Raw genomic sequence first — 27,319 nt, 5'->3', positions numbered from 1 at the left:
TAGGAGAATGGCATGAACCAGGGAAGCAGAGCTTGCAGTGAGCCGAGATTGCGCCACTGCACTCCAGCCTGGGTGACAGAGTGAGACTCCATCTTAAAAAAATAAAATAAAAATAATTTTTTTTGAGACAGGGTCTCACTCTGTTACCCAGGCTAGGGTGCAGTGGTGAGATCATGGCTCACTGTAGCCCTGACCTCCCAGGCTCAAGTGATCCTCCCACCTCAGCCTCCTAAGTAGCTGGCACTACGGGTACATGCCACCACACCCAGCTAGTTTTTAAATTATTTGTAGAGGTGGAACCTAGGCTGGTCTCAGACTCTTGTACTTGTGTAACCCTCCCACCTTGGTGTCCTAAAGTGCTGGAATGGAGCTGTGTGCTCAGCCTACCTTACATTTTTTGAGTTACCTTTAGAATTCAACTCAAATAGCTACATAATTGACTGCACCTTCCCAAGGGTCTATGAAAAATAAAAACAACACTGATTCATAATAAAATTTGCCATTTTACTTTGGATATTATGTTGAGTATGAACTTCTTCTATGAGATTTATCCACTAATTCTCAAAGAAACAGAATAGACGCTAAGAAACTCCGTGTGCAAATTCAGAGACACTTGTTAAACTCTCTTGCTTTTCTCTTATGTTTTGATAGACATGGTTCATGTTACAACAGACAACTGATATGCAACTGATATAATCACCCTTTGATAAATGTCATTTCTCATTTGAGAAAAAATGGCAGTTACTGGCAGAACCTTATAAAGAGAGAGCATGGGAACTTTCACAAAGCAGCAGCAGAAATCCGATTACAGCTTCCCCTAGGATATGATATGCATAAGAGGAAAACATTAAGCACATTTTGGGTTTGGGAAGCACTTAGAAATTGCTTTGTTTGGTAAGGAGAAGAAGGTCCGGAAAATAAAAAATTAAACAAGAAACAATTTCAGCAGAGTGAGAATGAAAGTGATATAATATCATTTCTGTATTCTTGCTCCTGTGAGTTGATATGAGTTGGGTAGAACTGAGAGTGTAGTCTGCGAGAAAGTGAGTAAATCTATAATTTCAGACACCTGATGGTAAGGCATGACAGGTACACTATCTTTGCTGCCTGTCTACATACAGCCTGCCAGCAAGGAAAGAGGAGGGAGGTAAATTAAATCTCTGCTTTGCTGCCTGCCTATGCAGACTTCAGATGAATGCTGTTGTGCTCAGTCTGGGGCTATCTTCAGGGATGGAGTCAGAGAGCTCTGTCCCACCAGCCTCAGTGCATCAGGGCACTGGCTACTATCACCATGCCTTCTGCCTCACTGTGGTGTGAGATGATCTAAGAGGGCCAGCCAATGAAAAGTTTCTATTTTAATAGTTAGGTTTCACTTTAATGCATATTATTTTTTGTAAAAAGAATACATCAAAGCTGTGATTTTATGTACATTACCTAAAATAATGACAGGTTTAAAAAGTGAACTTGGGGCCAGGCACAGTGGCTCACGCCTGTAATCCCAGCACTTTGGGAGGCCAAGGTGGGTGGATCACCTGAGGTCAGGAGTTCGAGACCAGCCTGGTCAACATGGAAAAACCCATCTCTACTAAAAATACAAAAATTAGCCAGGCATGGTGGTGCGTGCCTGTAATCCAAGCTATTCAGGAGGCTGAGGCATGAGAATCGCTTGAACCTGGGAGGTGGAGGTTGCAGTGAGCTGAGCTTGTGCCACTGCACTCCAGCCTGGGTGACAGAGTGAGACTCTTCATCTCCCAAAAAAACAAAAACCAAAAAAGGTGAATTTGGGAGTTGGTTTAATAAGAAATATTAAATAATCATCCAGGTAGTTAGTACTCAGAAATGGCAAAAATCATGAAGGTGGTATGTCTAGAAGTCTAGAAAACAATTCAGAAGATAATTTTCTTCTATCTCATTGTTCTGATGGTTTCTTTGTTGAGACTTTTGGTATTTGTTTTCATTTACAGAATAACTGTGTTTAAGGTAGAAATTTGGAGTCAGAAAAAAGTATAAATGAAAATCATAAAAATCAACCATAATCCTATCCTTTAAAGATAAGCACAGTTAACATTTTGTTATTTGCCTGTCCAGTACCTTTTTCCATCATTTTTTTCCCATAGAAATGGGACTGTGTCTGCATACTGTGCTTCACAGCCAGATTCTCTACTTAGCAATATCTAAGGAACATTTTCCCACATGGCAAGCTTTCTTCTTTAATAATTCTTTTATTGCTGTTCTATTGGATAATGAATATTCCCTTGTATGGTTAAATCAAAATCTAATTAATTAATCCTATACTGTTGGGAATTAAGCATGTTTCCATTTTTTTGCTGTCATATAAAAGGCTGCAATGAACATCTTTGGACTTCACACTCTTGCACACACTTCTGAGTACCTACTTGTAATGAATTCCTAAAGGCGGAGCTCCTAGGTCAAAAAGTTTTCCCATTATAAAGGTGTTCTGCTGCAAACTGACAGATTACAGAAAGGCTGCATTAAGAATTTATTGCCACAGTAAGTTTGGAGAATAGCCATTTCTATATTGTCATAGAAATGGGTATTACATGTTGTGAAATATTATCATGACCAATGTTTTCTTTCTTTTAAAATACTTTCATTTGCCAATACACTCCTTAAACTTAGATTACTAAAGACATACAAATCAAAACCATATATTTAGAATTCATGTGTATTTTTGTATGTGTAAATTACATATCTTCTTTTGCCCTAATTCCTATTGATATGAAACCCTGAAACAATAATCAGATTTAGATATGAATAGAGAGTAAAATACTAAACAATAGAGAGTAAAATACAGTAGCCCTGTCCCAAGAAGAAGTACTTTCCTTTATCTTGTAATTTTTTTGTTGGAGACAGAGTCTCGCTCTGTTGCCCAGGGTGGAATGCAGTGGCATGATCTCGGGTTCAAGCAATTCTCCTGCCTCAGCCTCCCTAGTAGCTGGGATTACAGGCATCCACTATCATGCCTGGTTGATTTTTATATTTTTAGTAGAGACAGGGTTTCACCATGTCGGCCAGGCTGATCTTGAACTCCTGACCTCAGGTAATCCACTTAGCCTCCCAAAGTGCTGAGATTACAGGTCTGAGCCACTGTGCCTGTCCTATCTTGTAATTCTTTTTGGCTAAGAGTACAATCTTTATTCTGGGGAGAGAAGGTATTATTCTTTAATATTATTGTACTTTTTTCTATTTCACAAAAAAGATGTTGAGGGTAAAATGAGTTGGATTAATTTATTTTAAGAGTACAATCTTTATTCTGGGGAGAGAAGACAATATTCTTTAATATTATTGCACTTTTTTCTATTTCACAAAAAAGATGTTGAGGGTAAAATGAGTTGGATTAATTCATTTTTTAGGAGAAAAGAGTAAAATATGATCCTGCCACTGAGATAAGACAAGAAATGGCATAGCAATGGATTCATTCCAATGATGCTGAGGTTTGGGCAAGCACAGAAAATATGCATAATAAGCTGTTGCAATAAGAAGAAAAATTAATCCCTAGAATAATTTTGTACCTAGAAGGTTTAGGAACACTTGACTCTCTCTGTAATTCGGAATCTTGCTTATAATTCAGGTGGATGACTTTTCAATATGGAAGCTATGACACCTTCTTGTGGTGGACATGCTGGTGGAGGTGATAGTGGTGGTGGAGGCTGACGCCACCTGCTTATCCCATTCTAAAACTGCTACATGGTGGGATGTAGTTACATTTTAAATAAAAATGATTAAATGTAATTTTATATTGATATTTGAAATTTCAAAATACTTTTTGACCCATCACAGAAATCTTTCATCTCCAGATTTGTAATCAATGTTTTCAATTAAAGTTGGATGACATGAAAGTAGATACCACCAATATCTTTGAATGTGATGCATGTGTTGTATTATGAAATGCTAAACAGACTCTTACTAAAGCATCCAGAAAATTCTAGGTGATATATCATAGTTGATAAGACCCTGCCTACTAGTTAAAATAATTTTCCATTATCCATTTATTAATTCGATAAACATTTACTGAGCATTCACTATGTGTCAAGATTTTATACACTGGGAATATTAGCAAACAAGGCAAAGATGAATCTCTCTGATAATTCTTTGAAGGCGAAGGGCAACATAATTACCAGGAAGGAAGGCCCTTGTTTAAAATGCAGATTCCTGGGCCATGCTCTGGGGCTGCAGAATGAGAATCTCTAGGGCTAGGGGCTGGGAATGTGCATTTTTAAACTGCTCCTAAGAGACACCCAGTAAGAATTCCAGACTGCAAAATAGGCACATAATAAATATTTATTGAATAAATGAATATAATGCTAAGGTTAGGTAGGATATCAAGATACGAGATACCTCGCTTTCCCGGTCCTCTATCTAGAGGAAATACAGGCCCATTTTGGGGTGGACCCAAGCAAAGCCTCAGCTCTCACTATCAGAACCACTCAGAAATTCATGATGTGACTAATATATAGGTATTAGGCCTTGTGCAAATTTCCCATTTTAAAAAATTTCTCTTGACAGGCAGGTGCTAAGTTCAGTTGTCTTCCCACCTGAGGAAGCACAAACCCTTCCACTGGCAAACACCAAAGGCAGAACCATATTTTTTTAAAAATTGATTTTTAGCACTTTTGACACATGGAAACCAGACCTTACTCATAGGGCCAACTTACCCATTAGACACAATGAGCTCAGTGCCTAGGGCCCCTGAGACTTTTAGGAGCTCACAGAATTTTTTTTTTTTTTTAAGAAGAAGAAAAGCATGAATATAATGTAGCCTAAATTGTATTCAACTTTTTACCAGTAGAGTAATAACTTTTAATCCATTAAAAAAAAAAATCAAGAAGCATCTCATAGAAGTTGGAATGCAGCTCTGCTTACCCACAGCTCTGGGCCCAGGTGAGAAACGCCTTACCTGGCAGGCATTGTACAGGAGCTGATGTTCGAACTTCTTGATCCCAAGAATGTTCTGGAACATCTCATAGAGTTGCTCCTTGCTCAGAATCAGCTCGGAGGCTGCGCTGGCTGTCATCCGGGCCTGCTGCTTCCGGGGGTCCTCTTCTCCACGGTAGATGGCATCAAATTTGGCCATCCAGGAGCTCAGCACAGTCTCCTTGCTGAGGCCGTCAATCTCGGGCAGGCTGCGCACCCTCTTCTCAATGTGCTTCTTGAAGACCTCCCGGGAGTCGTTGGCAGAACAGCCTCCACTCTGCACCATGCGGGCCACACGGTCGCTCTTCAGGAACACCTAAGCAAGAACAGAGACAGGAAAGACAGTAAGAGAGTTGGCCACAGAGGGACCAGTTTCCTGGGGCTGGACACTGGGCCAGCCCACCTCACGTGCATCCCAGGAGGAACCACTGTGGGTCTCGTCTTGCCCTACCACCTCCTGGCTGTGCAAACTCAGACTAGTTACTTACACATTCTGCTTCTGTGTCCACATCTGTAAGATAAGAATAACAATTGTACTTACCAGGTTATTGCAAGGGTTAAATGAGATGATACTATCATGAGAGGCAGCACATAGCATAGAGACCTCTGCCCAGGCTGCATAGGTCTTGCCCCTTAGTGGCTGTGTGACTTTGGGCAAGTTATAAAATGGGGATAATAGTATTTATTTAATGTTCAATTTTCTTTTGAGAGAGTCTTGCTCTGTCACCTAGGCTGGAGTACAGTGACATGATCACAGCTCACTGCAACCTCCACCTCCCAGGCTCAAGTGACCTCCAGCCTCAGCCTTATGATTAGCTGGGACTACAGATGCATGCCAGCACATCTGGCTAATTTTTTTTTATTTTATTTTTGTATTTTTGGTAGAGTCAGGGTTTCACCATGTTGCCCAGGTTGGTCTCAAACTTCTGGGCTCAAGCAACCCATCCACCTTGGCCTCCAAAAGTGCTGGGATTACAGGCGTGAATCAATGCACCCAGCATTTAATTTTTTATTTTAAATAGAGGCAGGACTTTGCTCTGTTATCTAAGTCAGACTTCAGTGGTGATCATGATGCACTGCAACCTCAAACTCCTGGGCTCAAGCCACCTTCCTGCTTCAGCCTCCAAGTAGCTGGGACTATAAGTGTGTGCCAGTATGCCTTGACAATTTTTAAAACTTTTTGTAGAAACAGGGTCTTGCTGTGTTGCCCAGGCCAGTACGTATTTTTAAATGAGGATTAAATGTGTTAACATGTAAAACACACACAAAATAGTGCCTGGCCCATATTACACTTGTTGCTGTTATTATTATTATATGTAAATGCCTGGCATGATATCCGGCACGTAGCGTTAAACATTAACCACTATTTGTATCTCCTTTTATCCCTTCAATGACACTTTTAATTGGAAGTATACAAGTATCAGGTAAACATATATTTAATTATCTATCTTCCTTCCTTAAATGTAAACTCTACTTGGGCAAGGAATGTGTCCTTGTTCCTTGCAATGTCTTCAGGTCCTAGAATGTCTTCAGCAGTTGACACTTTAAAAGTGAATTAACGGTGAACATAGGTATTATGTTAAGTTTATTTTGTAGATGAAAAACCAAGACTTCAGAGAGGGGAAGGGACTTTCTTTTGGTAACTCAAATTGTCTAACTACCAATGGATAGTCTTTTTACTTCACCGTGGTTACCTTCCTTCCCGCAGAGTTCTCCTGCTTGATGAAAACCTCTTCCGCCTGGTGGAAAATCCCTGGTTGGTCTGCTGGTGCTGCCTGGTTGAGTCCTGGGACCAAGCTTTCTATTAAGAATGTCTTACTTTCGCTCCACTGCCCACCATTCGGAAGCTTACATGAGCTACACAGTTCTGGGGTGTGATACAAGGCAGTGAAGCCGCCATTTCATATTCACGGAGAGGAAGCATCTGACACGTTTGAGCTGTGTCCTGGTCACACTTCAGAAGGTGCATAAATATCCTTCAAGAGGCAGAGCAAATGTTCATTCCCCTGTCAGATTTCAGGAAATGCACTTGTTGGCCATGAGACAGCATTGCCTGGGGGCGTCTCATTGCCTCATGCTTCATTGCAAAGCCTTTCTGGGGTGGAGAAATGTTTTTTTAAAAAAGGCTTCAGTTTATTGTTGACTTTAATGAACTAATTTAGAAAGGAGGGCTGAGGGTTCGCCTCACAGGGTAGAGGCCATGGCCTGCCCCCCTGTGAGTGGGAACTGGTACTCAGATGAGACCTTAGAGTTAATTTGAAAATTAATTATAGACAAAAAAGTTTCAAATGAATCCTCAGGCCTTATGAGTCTTAATAAGCTAAATAATTCACCTGAAAACCTGTAACACTTAATGGGGATAGTTTCTCCATCTAACCAACACATTACGGATCTCAAACAACAGCACTTTTAGGCTAGTGGAGGAAGTCTCTGGAGAGGCAATGGAACATTGTGGCAGAAGCTGTAAATCATGATCTCAGGCCAGCTCTGCCTTTAACTTGCTGTGTGACCTTGAGTAAATCATCTCCCCTCTCTGATTCTCTAATTTCTTTCTTTCTTTTTCTTTTTTTTTTAGACAGAGTCTCACTTTGTTGCCCAGGCTGAAGTACAGTGGTGTGATCTTGGCTCACACACAGCAACATCCGCCTTCTGGGTTCAAGCAATTCTTCTGCCTCAGCCTCCCAAGTAGATGGGATTACAGGCATCCGCCACCATCCCCAGCTAATTTTTGCATTATTATTATTACTTTTAGTAGTAGAGATGGGGTTTCTCTATGTAGGCCAGGCTGGTCTCAAACTCCCAACCTCAAGTGATCCACCCGCCTCAGCTTCCCAAAGTGCCGAGATTACAGGTGTGAGCCACCATGCCTGGCCTGATTCCCCAATTTTTTGTCCATACAACAAAGGAGTTGAACTATAAGATTTGGGGCTATCCTTTTAACTATAATGATTATAAACTTCTCCATGAAGCCATTCATCCTTTCTTTGGTTACTCCCTAGGTAGAAGACACTGGACCAGGTATCAGGAATACAATGGTGAGGAAGACACAGATTTAGCTCTCATGGAGTCCAACTGACATAATCCTAATAATACCATGCAAATATGATTATGATCTGGAAAAAGTGCTCTCAAGACAAGGGTCCACAGGAACCTATAGCTAGGAATCTATTCTAATATGTGGTCAAGAAAGCCTTCCTGAAAGAAAACACCTTTGAGATGATGTGTGAAAGATGGATAGGTGAATGGAGAACTGTAAGTTATTTTAGAGAGAAGGAAAAATATATGTGAAGACCCCAAGTGCCTGAGGAAATAAGGAGTCAGTGTGGTTGTGGCAATGAGGGCTGGGGGTGATAGATGTGAGATGGGCAGGGAGGGGCCAGAGAGCCCAGGGAGGCATTGAGGAAGAGGAGGTATTCAGGAGGAGGAGGGGATTAGGGTTGTTGGTCTTCATTTTAAGGGCACTGGAAAGCCATTGAAAGTTTTAAGCTGGGACACAGCACAAACCAGTTCACATTCTTTGGTTTTAATGTGGAAAACAGACTGAAGGGAGCCAAGAAAATAGGCAAGGAGGCCAGTTGAGAGGTGCTTGTAGGAGAAGAGGTGAGTGTGATGGCAGTGGGGACACTATGGGGTTAAGCCTTTGTTGTCAGCGCTAATAAACACAAGGGGTGACATGAAAACATTCAATCACCAATGAAGCTATACTCTCCTCTACATCTATGCACAGCAGTATCCCACAAACCCGAAATGCGCCTCAGTTATAAGCTTTCAGCCCCAGATTCTTTTTTCCCAAAGCCCTTCCAGAGCTGCCATCTGCCACTGTTTTTGTGACTGTTTGGTAAATATCTGATCTCCAGCTAGACTATAAGTTCCCAGGAGGCAGGGTTGTCATTGTTTGTTTCTATTACTTCTTAGTGCCTGAGACAGTGCCTGGCATGTAGCTGGTGCTCAGTAAATACTTGCGGAATGAGTGAATGAACTATAAGAGCAAAGCAGACTCCTCTAGCTGGAAAAATATGGAGTGAGACTATGCCTGGATTGGGGTGAGAAGGTCAAGTGGAAACCAGCACACAGTATATTGGTCTCTTAAAACAAGAGACTTAAGCTAGATTTTCCATGGGACCTGGTAACAAGGGGTAAGAAATAAAGATGTTGGCACTTGGGTCCCAGCTGGTGTAACTGGTTGAGTGATGTATTAGTTTGTTCTCACGTTGCTAATAAAGACATATCCAAGACTGGGTAATTTGTGAAGGAAAGAGATTTAATGGATTCACAGTTCCACATGGCTGGGGAGGCCTCACAATCATGGTGGAAGTCAAGGGAGAAGCAAAGGTACGTCTTACATGACATGGCAGCAGGCAAGAGAGCATGTGCATGGGAACTCCCCTTTATAAAACCATCAGATCTCTTCAGACTTATTCACTATCAAGAGAACAGCATGGGAAAGACCTGCTCCAATGATTCAGTTACCTCTCACTGGTGACACATGGGAGACACATCTCCTCCATGACACGTGGGAATTATGGGAGCTACAATTCAAGATGAGATTTGGGTGGGGACACAGCTGAACCATATCAAGTGAACCCTGAATCCTGGACATAGCATCTGCTTCACATAGCCCCTTCCTTTGTACGTAGTAGCTTCTCAGTAATATTTCTGAATTACCAGTGGAAGACAAGTCACCTAACCTCCACCAATCTCACTCTCCTTCATGGTAAACAATACAGGAATCCAGCCTTTCTTCTTTGATGAGGATCAAACTGAGAAGACTTTGAAAAGTGGAGGGATCTATCTGTCCTGTGTTAAGATACAACTGCCAGATCCTAGAAAGAGGAGAGATGAGTGGAATGACAAGAACATGGAGGAAGGAGGCCAAAGATTGGGGAGACAGTGAAGATGAATTGCCCAAGGGAGGTAAGACAGCCATGAGGAGAGAAGGTGGAAGCAGGAAAGTATTTTTCCAGGCACATTATCTGTCTTGGCTTCTCAGTCTGTCAAAGAGGAAGTGGGGCCTGGGCCAGCCTCACCCTATAATGAATACAAACACTAAATACTGATGTGCCTGTGTGTCTCTAAAACAACTGTTCAGACTCAATTGTGCTGGGAGCTCTGTCTGTATTTTGTATCTGTGTTTGTTTCTGTTTTTGCTTTCTAGTGGCTGCCACAAGAGACTTTAACCCCAAGCCCAGTTCTATTTGGGCACATCCATAAATCCTCCCTGCTTTTCTGCCAGCTTCCAGACAGGTCATAATGAGAGATGGAAGATAAACAAATAACTATGGAATTGTGAAGGACAGTCCATTCAGCAACTCGACCTCATCCTTCAGTCCTTCCCTCCATCACCAGAGCCAAACAACCTCAAGGTCATTTTAGAAACACACAAACACATCAGTACTTAGTGACTGTTCACATTACAGATGAGGTTGGCCTAGCTCCCATTTGCTTGCTGATAGGCTGAGAAGCCAGGGCAGATTCATTCCTGCTCTGAAAAAGCATATCTTTTCAACATAAATAAGAAAAACACCTAGATGTTAGAGTAAATAATATTTACAAGAAACACAAACCTCATTGCTATTAACAAATGGACACATAAATAATGAAAGGGGTAGACATCATGGTTAGGAGGATGGGCCCCGGAATTAGAACACCTGGGTTCAAATCCTGGCTCTGTGGCTTGCTAGCTTTGCCACCTGAGCAAGTTACTTAATCTCCCTGGGCTTTAATTTCCTCACCTTTAAAATGGGGGTTATAAAAACCTTCCTTTGTAGGATTTTGGTGAGCCCTGAATCCTGATTCGGTGATATAATGCCTGCAAGTTGGTTAGCCTGTTGCCTACTACAGGCAAAATGTAATACAAGTTAGCTGTTATTTTTAAATGGAATATCATGCAGCCATGAAAAAAGATACATATTTTTTCATTAGCATCCAAAGATGTCTGTGATATATGGTTATCATGGACCAGAGCCTTCCAATGGCAGGGGTGAGGTGGGATTGGAGGATAGGAGCATGGATCTGGATTTTGAATACCATAGGAAATAAGACAGTTTACTGATGAGAGTATGTCATTTGTGTGACCTTTGTAAAGGTAGAAAGGAGATTGAAAACAACTGTGTTAAATAAAGGACGTGGGTTCTTAATAGTTTGTGGTAATTTCCCACCTTAATATGCAAGCCAAATAGTTATCTTGACAAGCATAGATACATTAAAAATACCTGGAAAGATGTAAACCAAAGTTTAATTGTGGTTATCTAGGATGATGGGATTGTAAGTATTTTTTAACCATGGAAATGCAGAGATTTTTCTACATTGTTTTATTTTTATAGTGGGCATGTTTTACTCTCACGGTCATTTGAAACACACCTTTTCTACTTGGAAAAATACAAATTTTACCTTCTTTGAGGCAAGGTGCATTTTCATTTCTAAAATAAAATGTATTTTCAAGTCTTAAAAATATTCTTCACCAAAAAATAAAGGATTCTGGGCAAAGTTTCAGAAGCAGATCTAGGACCATGACCTTGTGGTAGGTGGTGCTAGGTTAGGAGCAAAAGTAATTTCCTTTCTCTTTTCTATATCCTTCTTCCCTGCTCCATCTTGCACCTGCCTTCCTCCATGCCCAGGGAGTGAATTGATTCTATCAACTTTCAACCATCTTCTTCTATTTCTATGCAGCATAAGGACACCATACCACTATGCTCGTTTCTAACCTTAATATATTAATATATTCTAACCTCAATATATTAATAATGGAACTGTCCAGGTATATATATTTAGTCTTGAGAGCAATTAGGCAAGGAAGGCCCTATTACAGATGAAGCAACTAAGGCTCAGACTTGGCTGAGGTACCACAGTCAGTGTGTAACAGGACTAGAACTCAACCCACCTCTATCGGGCACAATTTTTATTTTTAATTTATTTAGAGAGGGTCTCATTCTGTCACCCATGCTGGAGTGCAGTGGTGTAGCTCACTGCAGCCTTCAACCTCTGGCCCCAAGTGATCCTCCCACCTCAGCCTCACAAAGTACCGGGATTACAGATGTGAACTGCACCTGGCCTTGGACACTAAACTCATCCTTTTAATCACTCTGCCTTCCGCCTCCTGCCTCCTCCTTGCTGGGCTTTCCCTACAAGAATCAACGCTTTAGAGTGGGTAGTGACTTTGTCTAGGGATGTACCTGTTTATCATGGTATCTCAGGTACCGTGGAGTAGTTGTAGCCATTCTACTTATTAGAAAATATATTGCTTCATTTTAGAAAAATAGCCAGTGTGACCTGATTTATACTCCTTTTAAATAAAAACGTTCAACCATAAGAACTAAACAAAATGTCTTCTTGCATAGAAGAAACCTGCAGTTTTTGCCTGCCAACTGTTCTTCCTCTTCTGATAATAGTACCTCAGTCTTTCTTCCAAGAACCCCTTTCCCGTTGCACATAGTTGCAGTGGAATTGTCAATTGTAGGACTTTGTCCTTCTTTAGCCAAGTGATGGGTTGGAATTTGAGCTTGGTCAATAAGACCGCTACTTCTTGAGTTCACATTCTGAGTGGGTTGGCATGAGAATGGATTGGGCTGGAGTAGATTTATCCCAATGAAGTGTCTGTTATATCTTTCTGTCTAGCTTCCTGAAGTTAAACTGCTCTGGTTTCCTTCTTTTCTGAAGCTTAGCTGTTTCTTCTGATAACAACAATACCAGCAACAACAGCAAACTATTGTTTTTGTTGTTGTTGCTTCTGATGTTGTTAGGATGATGATGATGATTAGGGCTGAATTTAACCACAGTTGGTTTCTGTTGCTAGCAACTAAAGAATTCGGTCTGTTGCAACATTCAAAGCTAGTTTGACAAAAATGAACTGGCATTTATTAAAAAACAAAAACAAAAACAAAACAAAACAAACAAAAAACTAACAACCAAACAAAACAACACTCACACACCCCAAAGCTCAATCATAGCAGCTTCACTGGCTGAAGTTCAGACATCAGATGCAGTGTCCTGAAATGAATTTTTATGTCTTCTGCCACATTTGACACTCCCACTTTCTTGCAAATACCCCCATGTTCACTTCCAGGAAGAATCTGAGTTTTGTAAAACTTTTTCATCCACCTGTTTTCTCTGATGCCAGGACCAGCATGTGAAGAAATTAAAATCAAGCAGGGAGGTGAGGAGGTGAGCACGAGGAGGTGAGTGTGAGGAGGGAGGGAGGGAGAGAGGGAGGGCTTATATTTTGGACATTTGTCTTAAAAATAGTTAGAAAAGGTGTGGGGAACACAGAGAAATGGCTCTCTGATGCCGTATCTCAGGAACAGGGGTGTAAGACAGAATTGCTGGGCCAGATCTCAGAGCACCCACCCCAGCCCCCAGCCCTTGGCCCTGAAAGCCAGAATTGAAGAGATTAATGGATTAATCTGCTGCCCTGCTTGATCCGCTCTGACAATCAGGGCCATCAGGAAAGGACAAAAATAAACCTGTGTGCTCCTGAGAGCCATAGGGACCTTGGTCTCCTTTCTGCCATCCCCACTCATGGCCCAGGCCCCACCAACTTGCTGTTAATGTTGACTAGCTTTGCTCAGACTGGGCTGGATGGGCACAGATGGAAAAGGAATAGCACCTCCTCTCTCTTTTCATTTATTAAAAGGTGATCTTTACTACTGTAGCATGCTGAGAGATCATTGCAGCACCTGGCCCTCTGTATCTGCAGATTCCACGTTCATGCATTCAACCAACTACAGATCCAAAATATAAAAAATAAGAAATAACAATAAAAAGGAATACAAATAAAACCAATATAGTATGACAATAATTTACATAGCATTTACATTGTATTAGGTTTTATGAGCTATCTAGAGATGATTTAATGTATAAGGAAGAAGGCCAGGTGTGGTGGCTCATGCCTGTAATCCCAGCATTTTGGGAGGCCAACGCAGGTGGATTACTTGAGCCCAGGAGTTCAAAACCAGCCTGGTTAACATAGCGAAACCCTCTCTCTACAAAAAAAATACAAAAATTAGTCTGGCATGATGGCATGCACCTATAGTCCTGACTACTTGGGAGGCTGAGGTGGGAGAATTACTTGAGCCCAGGAGGTGAAGACCAGCATGGGCAACATAGCAAAACCCTCTCTCTACAAAAAATACACAAATTAGTCTGGCATGGTGGCATGCACATGTAGTCCAACTATATGGGAGGCTGAGGAGGGAGGATCACTTTAGCCCAGGAGGTTGAGGCTGCAGTGAGCTGTGATTATATGACTGCACTCCAGCCTGGGTGACAGAAGGAACCCTGACTCAAAAAAAAAAAAAAAAAAAAAAGGTATATGGGAGGATGTGCATAGGTTATATGTAAACACTATGCTATTTTATATCAGGGACTTGAGCATCTGAGGATTTTGTATTTGAGAAGTCCTGGAACTAATGCTCTTTGAATACCAAGTAATGAATATACTGCCTTAGCAAAACAAGACCGATATCAAAAACTGACTTTTTAAAGTACAGAAATCCTAGAACATTTTGAGATTACTGCTGTTACACTATTTTTTAATGTCATTGCTGTTGGTAACCTGGAATGTGAAGTTGTGGCATTGTAGGGTGGAGTGTGTGTGTATGTGAAAGAGAGAGAATTTGGAAGGAGGATATCTGTTGGTTTTGTCTGCTGAGCATATATTACCCCCGTTTTGGTAAAAAGCAGCCTAATGTTTTATTAAGAAACCATTACATTCTTCCTGAAAATGGTTCCATTGGGGCTGAGACTGTACTCAGGTGCCAGAGATGGTGGCTGTCCTAAGCTTTATCCCCCAAGTCCATTTCACCCCCATCCGCTGTGATTGATTTAAGAAGGGACAAATGATCCATGTCAGTCCAACTAAGTCACCCCAGGTCTTTGCTAGGGAGCTCCATAGGGGTGTTCTCTTTGCTACTAGAGTTGCTGAACTGGTAGGATGTGCCCTGGGGTTGCTAAGGTCTTCCACATGGAGAGAAGCTGACCAAGAAGGAAGTCAACACAGGGATGAGCACAGTGGAGAGGTATGGGGCAGATATCCATCCCGCTGGTAACTTTGGAGCCTCTGGATCCAGCCATGGCTGAATCCAGGCCTACTTGTGGACTTTTAAGTTACTTGAGGAAATAAATGTCTTTTTAGGGTTATCCAGTATGACCTAGGTATCAGTCACTTATAATCCAAAGAGTCCTGACTAAGACGGGGGCCAACAGAGAAGCAATTGGAACCCAGAATTGGGTAGAGGAAGACACACCAGCTTCTCCGTAGCCCAAGAATGAAGGGGAAAGGAGAAAGGAAGGTGTAATCAACTTGGACAGCTCCCAAGTAAAGTGTTACCCTGATCTCCTGATAGAGAACCTTCACTTCAGAGGATTAGACTTCCCTGGAAAAGTGAATCTAAGGCTCTGCAAAGTATTTCCTAATGAAGACAGCAGTTAGATCATTAATACCCCACATCCTTTCTTATGTTACTCAAATGCTAACATTAAATATTCAGTCATTTCTCAATGCCTGTATTCTTACCAGACAAAAACAGAAACTATTTCAAATAAACTAGCCACTATAGAGGAAAACATTGGGATCACTACAGATGTAATGGTAATTTCCAGAGACTCATTAGCACGTTGATGACTATTAATTTTCACATTTAATTAATAGATGGAAATGACACTTTCTTTTAATTTATGCCATTAGTCAAATGAGCTTTCTAATTAAGATTTGCAATCTATAAATTTATAAACTCTGGTGAATGACTCTAAATATGGAGAACTATTGATAGGGGTCTGCTTGGCCTGACAAGGCTTCTGCCATTACTCTCCCACTGGCTTTCAGAACTTGAACAAAGAGGGAAAATTAATTTCATTCCCGGGCAGTTTCTAAACAAAACCTTTGTTAAATATATTCAAGTTATTCACTATCATATATCACTGTGATTCCAAATCTCATTTCTACTCCGCATGAAATTCAACCAAAAAATTGTGCCACATCAGATAAAGCAGCAAGTTTGACACTCATTGGTGATAATGAATGATACTTGTAAAATTTTTAAAGATTTAAATTTGGACAACTGTAAAAACAAATTTGACTTCTAAAATAGATCCAAATAAAAATTTCATGAAGAAAATAGTGTGTAAAAGGAGTCTGTGGTTGGTCCCAGGAAACATCACGAAGATTATTTACTATTAAATGCTAATTAGCAAACCAATCAAAATAAATTCACAAGATCTAATTGCAGTCTTACTCTCTCCATGAAGGAAGGAGTCAAGGGCTTTAGCAAGTGGGAAGAAGAGTTTTGCCAAATCAGGATTTTGCCTCTACTGAGGCTTCAATCAATTAACATATTGAAAGCATCTGTTGTGGGCTGAATCAGATGGGGAGACTAAGTACGTACTTAGAGCACCAGCAAAGTAGGCACACCAACATTTTTGTTTTGAGATAATTTTCTATCTAATAAATAAAGGAAAGAAGGAAGGAAGGAAATCAGTGAAACAATCCTGGGGGAAAATCAGATTTTGTTAGGTTTTCCTTATACTTAGCTTAAGGTTTATCATTATTACTGTGAATTGTATATAGCAGGATATCATAACCTTTCAGTGCTTAGGAGCTGGGCTCTAATGGTTGTCATCTAGCCTTTACAACACATCAGACATTTGGGGCATGGATTCCAAACACAGAGAGAATTTACCTGGTTCACATTAAAATAGATTAATATAAAATAAAATGTCACTCAGTGACCAAATAATCATATTTGAAAATATGTATATGAGGAAAGCATTGCCAATGAAGGTTTGGCATGTCCATTTCATAATCATGTACAAATAATAGCCAATATACACACTAAGAAAGAACAATTATAAAATTTAAAAATATTTGCAGAAATACAAATCCACTTTACTGATAAACTTCTGAGGTCTAGTGGTGACAATTTACCCGTAATACATATTCAGAACATGTTCTCTCTTTTGTAGATTTTCTCTAGAGAACGGCACTGCATTTTGGACAGTGGTCCCAGCTCCAGATACGCAAGCAGCATTTTAGAAAAAAGAATAAGGAAGTTCATGAAGCCACCATCCTTGGGAGGTGCTAATATCCTTTAAAAATGGTATAAGTGGTGAGAAAAATACTCCTGACTCAAAGTCATAGGTTGTGATTTTTCATAGCTGTGTGACCTTGAGTAATTAATTTAACGTCTCTGAGCCTCAGTCTCTTCATCAGTAAAATGAAAACACAACCAGACCTAATTCATAAGACTGTTATATCTTGTATGAAATACAATCAGTATATTGTCGGGTATAAAACTCCGTTGTTAAATAGTAGCTTACATTTAGTTTTCCCCAAAACAAAACACTGTTATTTCTTAACATTGTAACCAATCACCAACCCCTTTGCCTTAGGAGGGATGATCTTGTAGTAAACCAAAGCGATTGTCCCCATTGCCCTGCAGCTCAGACTCCCCAAGCCTAGGGCTTGAGTAGTTTTGGTGTTCTTCCGCGCAGCGATTCTCACCTCATAGTAACTCTGCACAGCGTTCATGAAGGCTTCGTCAGCCATGATCTGGGTTTCCCCATTGAGGAAAGCCTGAAACCTGTCCTTGACTGTCTGCAGCTGCTGTTTGCTGATCTGTAAGAAACATAAAAAGAGGGGAATGTGAGCACTTGTTCCAGACAAGGATCATGGATGTTTTATGCTGAAGATGCCAGGCCCTTTGGTGTACTGGAGCTGGCTTGTACAAGTGTGTGAAAGCTGATTAGGGAATCTGCGGAAACTTCTGTGAGCCAGTGTTAAACACAGCCATTATTTTACAATAATATAAATACATTATATTAAAAACAAAGTTAATACACTTTCAATACTTAAAATTCATTGCCTCCTAGTTATTTTACCACATTTCACTTTTCTCAGCGCTTCTGAGGTTACTTACACCTATGGCATTTGCATGAGGGAAACTCTATATAAGGGAGTGCTACCACCCATCTCTTCCCAGCTCCACATTCAGTGTTGTCTTATTGGCAGCTTCATATCAGCCAAGGTGGGAGTATTTATACCATGGAAATTGGCAAATACTACAAAACAGGTTTTGTTTTTTTTTCTCCTGAGAGATGGTTGTTAAACATGTAATAGCAAGCACAGCACTGCACATGCCCCTCTGGTGGTCTGAAATACCTTGATAAATGAAGTATGACCATATGCAGTGGTTTTCAAACCTTATTGTTGTTGGTACATCCATGGTCACATGACAGACGATGTTTGGGTACAGGATACACCTCTGGGTTGTGGCATAGAGAATTTGGGTACTAGGTTATGTGCAATTCCTTGCCTATCAATCCCACGTTTCTTTCCTAGGAAAACATTCCTAAAAGATTCATACTCATTCCTCCTCCTCACCCCTTATCTGGTTCTATGTCACCATCCATCAGGTATCAATGCAGGCAGCACTAATTTATGAAGCCCTTCCCAGCCCCTAGGCTAGGGGCAGATCTTCCTGCTTTGCGATTGCGCAGCACACTGTTTATTTAACTGCTTGATGATGATTAAATTTGTTACATGATGTGTCTTTTCTTGCTATCTTATTCATCGATGTTTTCCCAGGGCATAGCTAACTGTGCCAGTTACATGTGCCAGACACTCAGGGTTGATTGCATGAATGAATGAATGGAGTGTACGCAAGACATGTTATTTTCAGGTATCTTTTCATTGGTTCTAATTTATATAAAATATGTATATTAAAAAGTCAGCCAAAATTTTGCTGTTTTAAAAGTTAAAAACTTTTAACTCTGAAAAAGTTAAACTTTTTATAAAAAGTTATGCTTTATAATTGATCATGAGAAATTACATCTGAGAACCACTGTTCTAGTGGAAAAAGTAAGAAGATCAGTCCAGTACCAGTTCTTTTGGCCACTATGTCATCTGGGAAAAGCTACTTATATTCTGCATTGACCTGTGAAGAGCCAGCCTTTCTGGATCAGGGCTGGGTTTAAATAAATTTTATCTCATCCTTAGTTTTCTCACTTGGAAAATAGTGGTGATTCTAATTACCCACTGTCCTGGGATAGTTATAGTTATTCAATAACATAATGAGTTCTTTTAAAATATTAAAACTTTTTATATAAATCCAAGTGATTTTACCATTAGAGTCAATATAATTAGAAAATAAAGTTTAAAACTTTAGGAGACTCAAAGCCAGCATGAGTTTTGACTCAGTCAATAAACAAAACCAAAACAGAATTTTGTTTGTGACAGAGATGGAAGCTGGGTGCTTTCATTAATTTTTGTATCTTTGGAAGAAGTTGGGGAAGAGTAAACTCAAGGGTATATTAAAAGGGGTTAGAAAGTTATCAGACTCGTATTTGTTACATTCGAGGGCACCACTATTTAATGTTAGCCACATGTATAATTTTAAGTTTTATAGTAGCCACATTAAAAAACAGAAACAGGTGAAATGAATTTTGATATACTTTATTTAACCCAGTATAGCCAAAATAATGTTTCAACATGTAATAAGTATATAAATTATTAATGAGACAGTTTATGTTAAAAAAAATGCTACGCCTTTGGAATCTGGTGTAGTTTACCCTTACAACATATCTCAATTCAGAGTAACCAAATTGCAAGTGTTCAATAGCCACAGTGGCTAGTGGCTATTGCACTGGACCAGTTCAGACCTAAAGCATGGAATAAACTCACTTCTAAGTTGCTTAAGCTTTCCTGCTCTGACCCATGGATACTGATATGTGAAATTGAAGAGAAAATCATAGTTATTTTTTATGTGCTTGAAACCATTTGAACTGAAATATTAGGTAGCAGTTGGTTTGCTCATAAAAATGATACCTATAACATAAATTTATTTTAAGCAGACCAGCCTTAATCTAGTTCACAAATCCTAACAGTATAGGACCAACCAAGGCATCTCACAGGATTTCTTGCTCAGAATTCCTTCTAAAACAGTGTCAATACCAGCTTTGTGTGATTTTGGGAGTAGGGTGGGATGACAGGGCAGGAGAGGAATGGAGGCCTATAGACCTCGCTTTTGTCTTAAATGATTAAGTAATTGAAATAAAATTATGCACACACCATATGAATGTTCAAGATTGATTGTTGACCCAGGCCTAATCTATTATCTCTCTTACCTTTCCTTAAATAAGCATGGTACTCATTTAGTTAAGAAATATTTGGCCAGGTGCAGTGGCTCATGCCTGTAATCCCAGCACTTTGGGAGGCCAAGGCGGCTGGATCACGAAGCCAGGAGATCAAGACCATCCTGGTCAACACGATGAAACCCTGTCTCTACTGAAAATATTTAAAAAAAAATTAGCCGGGCATGGTGGTGGATGCCTGTAGTCCCAGCTACTCGTGAGGCTGAGGCAGGAGAATGGTGTGAACCTGGGAGGCGGAGCTTGCAGTAAGTGGGAGATCGCACCACTGCACTCCAGCCAGGGCAACAGAGCGAGACTCCATCTCAAAAAAAAAAAAAAAAAAAATTTATAGAGCACCCACCCTCTGCCCAGCCCTGCACCAGACACTAAGCGTTCAGTGGTCAACACACACAACCCCTGATCTCACCCATTATTTCTTAGGGCTGGGCACTAAGGAATCAAAAGAAATAAGGGCTTTTCTTCAGGGATCTTATAGTCTAAGTGGAGAGGAAAAGGCAAACAAAAAAGCACATAAAATTATGATTCAGGATTTCAGAGAAAAGAAATTACAGAATATAAAACTCTCAATGGAGAAAGGAGCTAAGGAACTTCAGGAACATTAATTTTAGTCAAGTTCAGAGAACACACATCACAAAGCCACACAAAGCATCCCTTGCTTCCCTAGTCACGTTAAGCTGTCAGCAGGAGAGTTGGGGGCATGCACTTCAGTGGCAGAACTTTATGTCTGGGTTTTGCCACCTACTGGTTTATAATTCACTACTTTTCTCACCGCTAATTCAACAAGCCTAGTGTTTATTTACTCAACTCACTAGCCGTGTCTCCCTGGGCAAATGACTAACCTCTCTAAAGCTCAGTTTTCTCATTGGTAAAACGGGGCCAATATTGACCGCACAGGGTTGTTGTGAGGATCAAGATAAGCAAAATACTCACTGCAGAACTTAGTACAGGATGAATGCTCAATACATCTTTGCTACTGTGATGATTCATTCTCATCTTTATTTTTTAAAAAACAAACAAACAAACAAAAACAGAGTCTCACTGTTGCCCAGGCTGGAGTGCAGTGGTGTGATCTCGGCTCACTGCAACCTCTGCCTCCTGGGTTCAAGTGATTCTCACGCCTCAGCCTCCCAAATAGCTGGGACTACGGGTGTGTGCCTCTACTAAAAATTTTTGTATTTTTAGTAAAGATGAGGTTTCACCATGTTGGCCAGGCTGGTCTCAAACTCCTGACCTCAGGTGATCCACCCGCCTCGGCCTCCCAAAGTGCTAGAATTATAGGCATGAACCACTGTGCCCACCCTAATTCTCATCTTTGAGTGTTTGCACATACTGTTCCCTTGAGAATGCCTGCCTCTGGGGACATTTCACATGTACACATCTTTAAATTTAGTGCATGCACTCCCTTCCAGACTCCTCAGGTGGAGGTCGCTGTTTTCTCAGCATTTTGTTCACAGTCCTATGGGTGCATGTTTTATGTGGTGAAGTAGTTATTTATTTAAACTCAAGTGCTCAGAGGCAGAATCATGAGTCAGGAGTTGAGAGCACAGGCTTGGCGTCCAAGAGACGCAGGTTCAAGTCCTGGTGATACCACTCACTTCCAAGCTGGATGACCTTAGGCAAGCTACTTTCTCTAAGCCTTGGTTCCTCCTTAAAAAATTTGGATGATAAAACCGACCTCCTAAAGTTACTAAAAAGATGAAAAGGAAATGAGGTAACATATCTCAAGATCTCAGCACATGGCCTGCAAAAAACAAGAGCCAAATGATAAGGGGCAGATGATAAACTCAATGGCCTCCAAGGCCCTGCATGACGTACCCTGACTTTGACTTGCTCCACTCTGCTCTTTACTCACTCTGGTAGCCAGCACACTGGTGTCTTTTTTACTTCTCAGCTGTGCCCCGACTTTTCTTGCCTGAGAGCCTTTGCCCTTGCTGTTCTCTTCGCCAGGGATGTTCTTCTGGTTTTCCCCATGGCTGGCCCCTTAGGATTCAGCCGAGCCAGCATATCCTGGGAAGTGCTTCCCTGACCATCCAGTCTACAGTAATGTTCCCCTAGCTAATCTCTGTCACAGTGCCCTGAAACCTGAGCATTTCCTGCACAGTCATTATCACAGTTAGCACTTATCTTCTCTAAGGTAAAATTATTTAATTATAACATGTACATAGAAAAATATACATTATCAGCACAGAGTATGAAGAATTCTTTCTTCTTCTTCTTTTTTTTTTTTTTTTTTTAAGACAGAGTCTTGTTCTGTTGCCCAGGCTGGAGTGCAGTGGTGCCATCTCAGCCCACTGCAAACTTCGCCTCCTGGATTCGAGTGATTCTCCTGCCTCAGTCTCCCGAGTAACTGGGATTACAGGCAAGCACCACCACGGCCAGCTAATTTTTAGTAGAGATGGGGTTTTGCCATGTCGGTCAGGCTGGTCTTGAACTCCTGGCCTCAAGTGATCCACCTGCCTTGGCCTCCCAAAGTGCTGGGATTATAAGCATGAGCCGTTATGCCCAATCAGTATAAGAAATTCTCACAAAGTAAACTTTTCCAGATAACAAACTTTCATATCAAGATAAACGTTACCCAGACCCCAGAAGCTCCTGCATACTCCCAAAGTCATTCCTTCCTCCAAAAGTGACCACTAGCCTGACTTCTATTATCATAGATGAGTGTTGCCTGTTTTTGAACTTGATATCAATACGATCATACATGATGAGATTCATCCATGTGGTTAGGAGTAGCAATAGCTGGTCCCTTCTCATTGCTGGGTAGTATTCCATTTTACAGGTATACCACAATTTATCCATTTTCCTATGATGCATTTTAGGGCCTTCTTTATTTTAAAATTATACCTACTTTTCATTATCTCTCTCTTCACAAGAATGTATGTTTCACAAATACAAGGACCCTATCTGTCTTGTTCACTATTGTGCTTCTTGTTTATAGCTGTACACATCTGTCTCGTTTACTGCTATGCATACAGTGGGCTCTCAACAAATGTTTGATGAATGAATACATGAGCTTATTAAGGGCTTAATGTATACCAGGCACAGTGTTAGGCTCTGGTGATATGACAGTATCAAGGCACAATCTTAGCTCTAGAGTTTCTCACAACTGAGTCAGAAATCACATACTCATCTTCGACTTCTTAATACCCTTTGCCAATTGCATGAGTGAATAAAAATCTTACTTAGAATCTTGCAAAAGCCAGTCTAAGAATCAACTGTGGGACAGAGTTTGTCTCTGGTTAAAAGTTAACTGACTTAGATAGGATTGAACCCAAAAGGTGACCTTGCATGAATAAACTGAAATAATTGGCCCAGAGTACCTGACAGTACAACTCTAAATAAACAAATGAGCTTCGATGAGCTGCTTAGAGAGAGAATCCTCCTGAAATAGAAGTCCACCTAAAAGGATTGAATATGTATAGAAACCACTTGTGCATCAAGGTCAGAATTCAGAATTGCAGTAATGAATTCCAAGCAGAAAACCTGAAAAGATGGAAGGTGATTATTGTAGAAGAAAGTGCTGTAGCAGCGTTTGCTAGAACTATTCAAGCATTCTTGGTTCCATCTACCTCATTAACCAAGGCCTGAAAATCCCCACTGCATTTCAGGCAGTTTGCAATTTACTGAAGCATTCTGGAGAAGTGAAATGTGATCTACAGTGAGGAGAAAACCACATGTTCTAAGTGTTGGTCTCAGGAGGGGCGATGTTGAAGTCAGAGCAAGCTCAGGTCAGATCCTAGCTCTGCTATGAGACCTTGGTCAAGTAGTTGGCTTTGGGTATTTTCCTCTGTAAATAGGGGAAAGCAATATCTACTTTACAGAGTCTTTGTGAAAACTAGGTGGGATTATATATGTATAATATATATATTTATAAAACATATAATAATATATAGTATAGTATCTGGCATAGAGTAAGGACTCAATAATAAAAACAATATAAGAAGTATTTTTTTCCCTATCATTTATCTTTTATCTTCTTTCAATGCTTTTTTTATTCACTCAGCCTTTTGAAGGTATCACTGATGTGGTATTCCTTACCTCAGTCTTTCTTGGCCCTTCTATTTTAGAGGCTGGAAAGCCAATTACCACCTTCCCAGTTTCTCTTGCAATTATAGGTGGCCATGTAATAGAGGCAGAAAACTACTGGGGGCATCTTCTGGAGAAATATTTGAAATCCTCATGAAAATGAGCATACTCGGTGGTATAACCCTTTCCTTTCCTGCTGCCCCTTCTTCTGCTGAGAATACAAATCTATTTCTACAGCCATGGTATCTATCTCATGACCATCCAGGAAAGGCCAAGAGCATCACAGAAATGTGGTCCTTACATTTTTGGGTGGCTGAACAAATGTTCGTAAACACTCATCTCTGGCTTTTTCATTAAGTGAGAAAAAAACGAATTTCTACTTGCTCAAGTCACTGTATGTTTTCTCTTACTGGCAGCCAAATGCACTCCTAATGGATACACGTGGTTTACAATAATCGTGGAAGAATGCATACTTACTAAGATGCTTATTGGCTAATACGTCTCCTATTGCAACAACAACTGTACCAGAAAGAAGGGGGAAGCAATGCTTACTGTAAAAGAAGGAATCTCAAACACCTGCATTCTAAGCATAGGCAGCAGTGAGTAGAAAAATATCTTTGGGCATACGGAGATGTTCCAGTTATATACATAAATTAGGTCCTTTTCTACTTAAAGTATAATGTCAGCATTGTACATTATAATTTTTTTTTTTTTTTTTTTGAGACGGAGTCTCGCTCTGGTGCCCAGGCTGGAGTGCAGTGGCACGATCTCGGCTCAATGCAAGCTCCGCCTCCCGGGTTCATGCCATTCTCCTGCCTCAGCCTCCGGAGTAGCTGGGACTACAGGCGCCCGCCACCATGCCCAGCTAATTTTTTGTAATTTTAGTAGAGATGGGGTTTCACCGTGTTAGTCAGGATGGTCTCGATCTCCTGACCTCGTGATCCACCTGCCTCAGCCTCCCAAAGTGCTGGGATTACAGGCGTGAGCCACTGTGCCTGGCCTACAATTTTTAATATAAGCCATGCTTTTTCTTTTTTTAAAAAAAGAAATCGTTATCTGGGAAAAAAGGAGACAGGTTTTAAAAGCTTTTCTTTATTATAGGTAATTGGAAAAATGTCAACTCAACAAGGGCTTAAAATCATCAGCTAATCTAGAGATATTACGGCAATGTTTATTTAATTTCTTTTTCTTGAAGACTTCAAAAATTTATATTAGGCCATGAATTTTATTAAGAAATAAAATACCCCCTTTCTACAACCAGACCAAATATTTTCTACTCTAAATGAAGGCCTGCTTTTAGAAAATTTAGAAATCGCCTCATCTTAACCAAATATTTACTTATTTACATAAAGTTCTTCTCAGCTTTTATATTATATATATATTTACATAACATACTCTGAAAAAGGCATTTTAAGTGAGTTTTATTTAGCTTGAAGAAAAAATCCGAAAGACTTTATCATGGCAAAATATAAATGAGTAATTCTGAAATGCAAGTTGAAGGGGAAAAAACATATTGAAGGTGGGAAGAATTACGATGAGGCTGTCACCCTGGACTTCCCTTTGGAACATGGCTTCCCAAAATTCAGCAATTCAAATAATAATTCAATTATTTAAGTAATACTCCCATGAGTATGTCCTCCCCATGTACTAACTGTACTATTTACTTTTTGTTTTTGCATTAAACGTATATCAAATCACTTTCTTTTTCTTAACTAAAACTTGTTCTAAGCAATAATATCTGAAACCATAAGCTTTATGTAGTTTTATGTAGTAACTATAGTTAAAATAAATATGTTCCATCCTCTTGCATCTATACCACATTTTACAAAGTGCTTCTTTAGAAAAAATGTCAAAGTCTGCTATATATAACAGTTCTTGTTAATTTTTTAAAAATTTAGGGTAGCAGCTGAATATAAGTTAATTACTACTTTTAAAAATTAGCTCAATTTTAAAATTATTTAATAATAGAAAGACCAATCAGCATGCTATTCCTAAAGATCTATTTTGGGGCAGAAGAGAAAGAATAAAGACCTGTAAGTTGGCCACATGATAATCTAACAAAGAGTTCTATGACCTATAGGGAAAGGAACTTGGAGACACAATTTGAACATTGATTAAGATGGGATTCTCCCAACCAACAATTATCTAGTAGAAGAGGAAAAAAAATAGGAAAAATGCATCTAGAAGGTGAGTTGGGGCTAAAGATTGGATTGAAGATCAAAAGAGAAGAGGAAAAGGATCAAAGGGGAAGAAGAGGAGAATGAGGTCTATTTTTCACCCTTCCACCCACAAAGCTCTTAAAAGTTGTTCTTTAGTAGGACAAATGTTCTACCCTTGAACCCAATAACATTTTTTAAAAAAAGAACATATTTTTCCAAGTTGGAGGTACTCAGGCAGTACTCACAAGGATTCTTCTGGTATGTGGTCAGATAAGGAGTTCTAGAGCCAAAGATCTCATTAAGAGTTAGTTGGCAAGTTGCCATCATTCTCAAACATTGTGATTTCAAGTCTCTTTCCCCTGCTAAAAATCACTGAGGACTGCAAAGAGGTTTTGTTTATGTAAGTTGTTTTATAGCTATTAACAAATACTATAGTGATATTAAAACTGAGGAGTTTAAAATACTAACTTGTTAAAAAAACAATAAACTCATCATATATTAAACTGAAATAATACCCTTTTATGAAAATAATATTTTCCAAAACAAAATAATAGTGAAGACTGGCAACATTTTATAGCATTGCAAATATCTTTTGGAGATTGGTAGAGGACAGTTAGATCCTAATTTCTTTCTCTGCATTCAGTCTGTTGTGAAATGCTGTTTTGGTTGAAGTATATGAAGAAAATCTGGCCTCCCACAGATAGGTTATTGGAAAACTGAGAGATACTGTAAGAGCCTTTTCAGATAAATGGGATAGTCTTCCTGATACTATACCAAAGCCCAAGTGGTGGTATTTTCTTGAAAGTTAGATGCAATGTAAAAATCAGACACTATATCAATGAACTTTCTATACTCAATTAAAACCCATTGATCTGTCTTGCTATTTGAATGAATCTTTTACCCATAAGTGGTTTTTTAATTTTATTTTTGTTTTGTTTTGTTTTTGAGACAGAGTCTCTCACTCTGTCACTCAGGCTGGAGTGCAGTGGTGTGATCTCGGCTCATTGCAACGTCTGCCTCCCAGGTTCAAGTGGTTCTCATGCTTCAGCCTCCCAAGT

The 27,319-nt window shown here is 40.0% G+C and overlaps 1 protein-coding gene across 3 annotated transcripts in view; it reads right to left on the bottom strand.

Annotated features, from left to right (window-relative positions):
- Positions 1–27,319, bottom strand: part of CADPS (calcium dependent secretion activator) — a 494,204-nt gene that overhangs the window by 361,975 nt on the left and 104,910 nt on the right. For all 3 annotated transcript variants that reach the window (XM_009200417.4, XM_009200423.4, XM_009200406.4), the window contains exons 2-3: positions 17,429–17,542; positions 4,919–5,251 (exon numbers count right to left, since the gene is read on the bottom strand). In XM_009200417.4, the coding sequence (XP_009198681.3) occupies positions 4,919–5,251; positions 17,429–17,542 (447 nt within the window). The remainder of the gene's footprint in view (positions 1–4,918; positions 5,252–17,428; positions 17,543–27,319) is intronic.

This window comes from Papio anubis, chromosome 2, assembly GCF_008728515.1.
Source record: "Papio anubis isolate 15944 chromosome 2, Panubis1.0, whole genome shotgun sequence".
Classification (NCBI taxonomy): Eukaryota; Metazoa; Chordata; class Mammalia; order Primates; family Cercopithecidae; genus Papio; species Papio anubis.
This window is presented reverse-complemented; position numbering and strand designations above follow the sequence as displayed.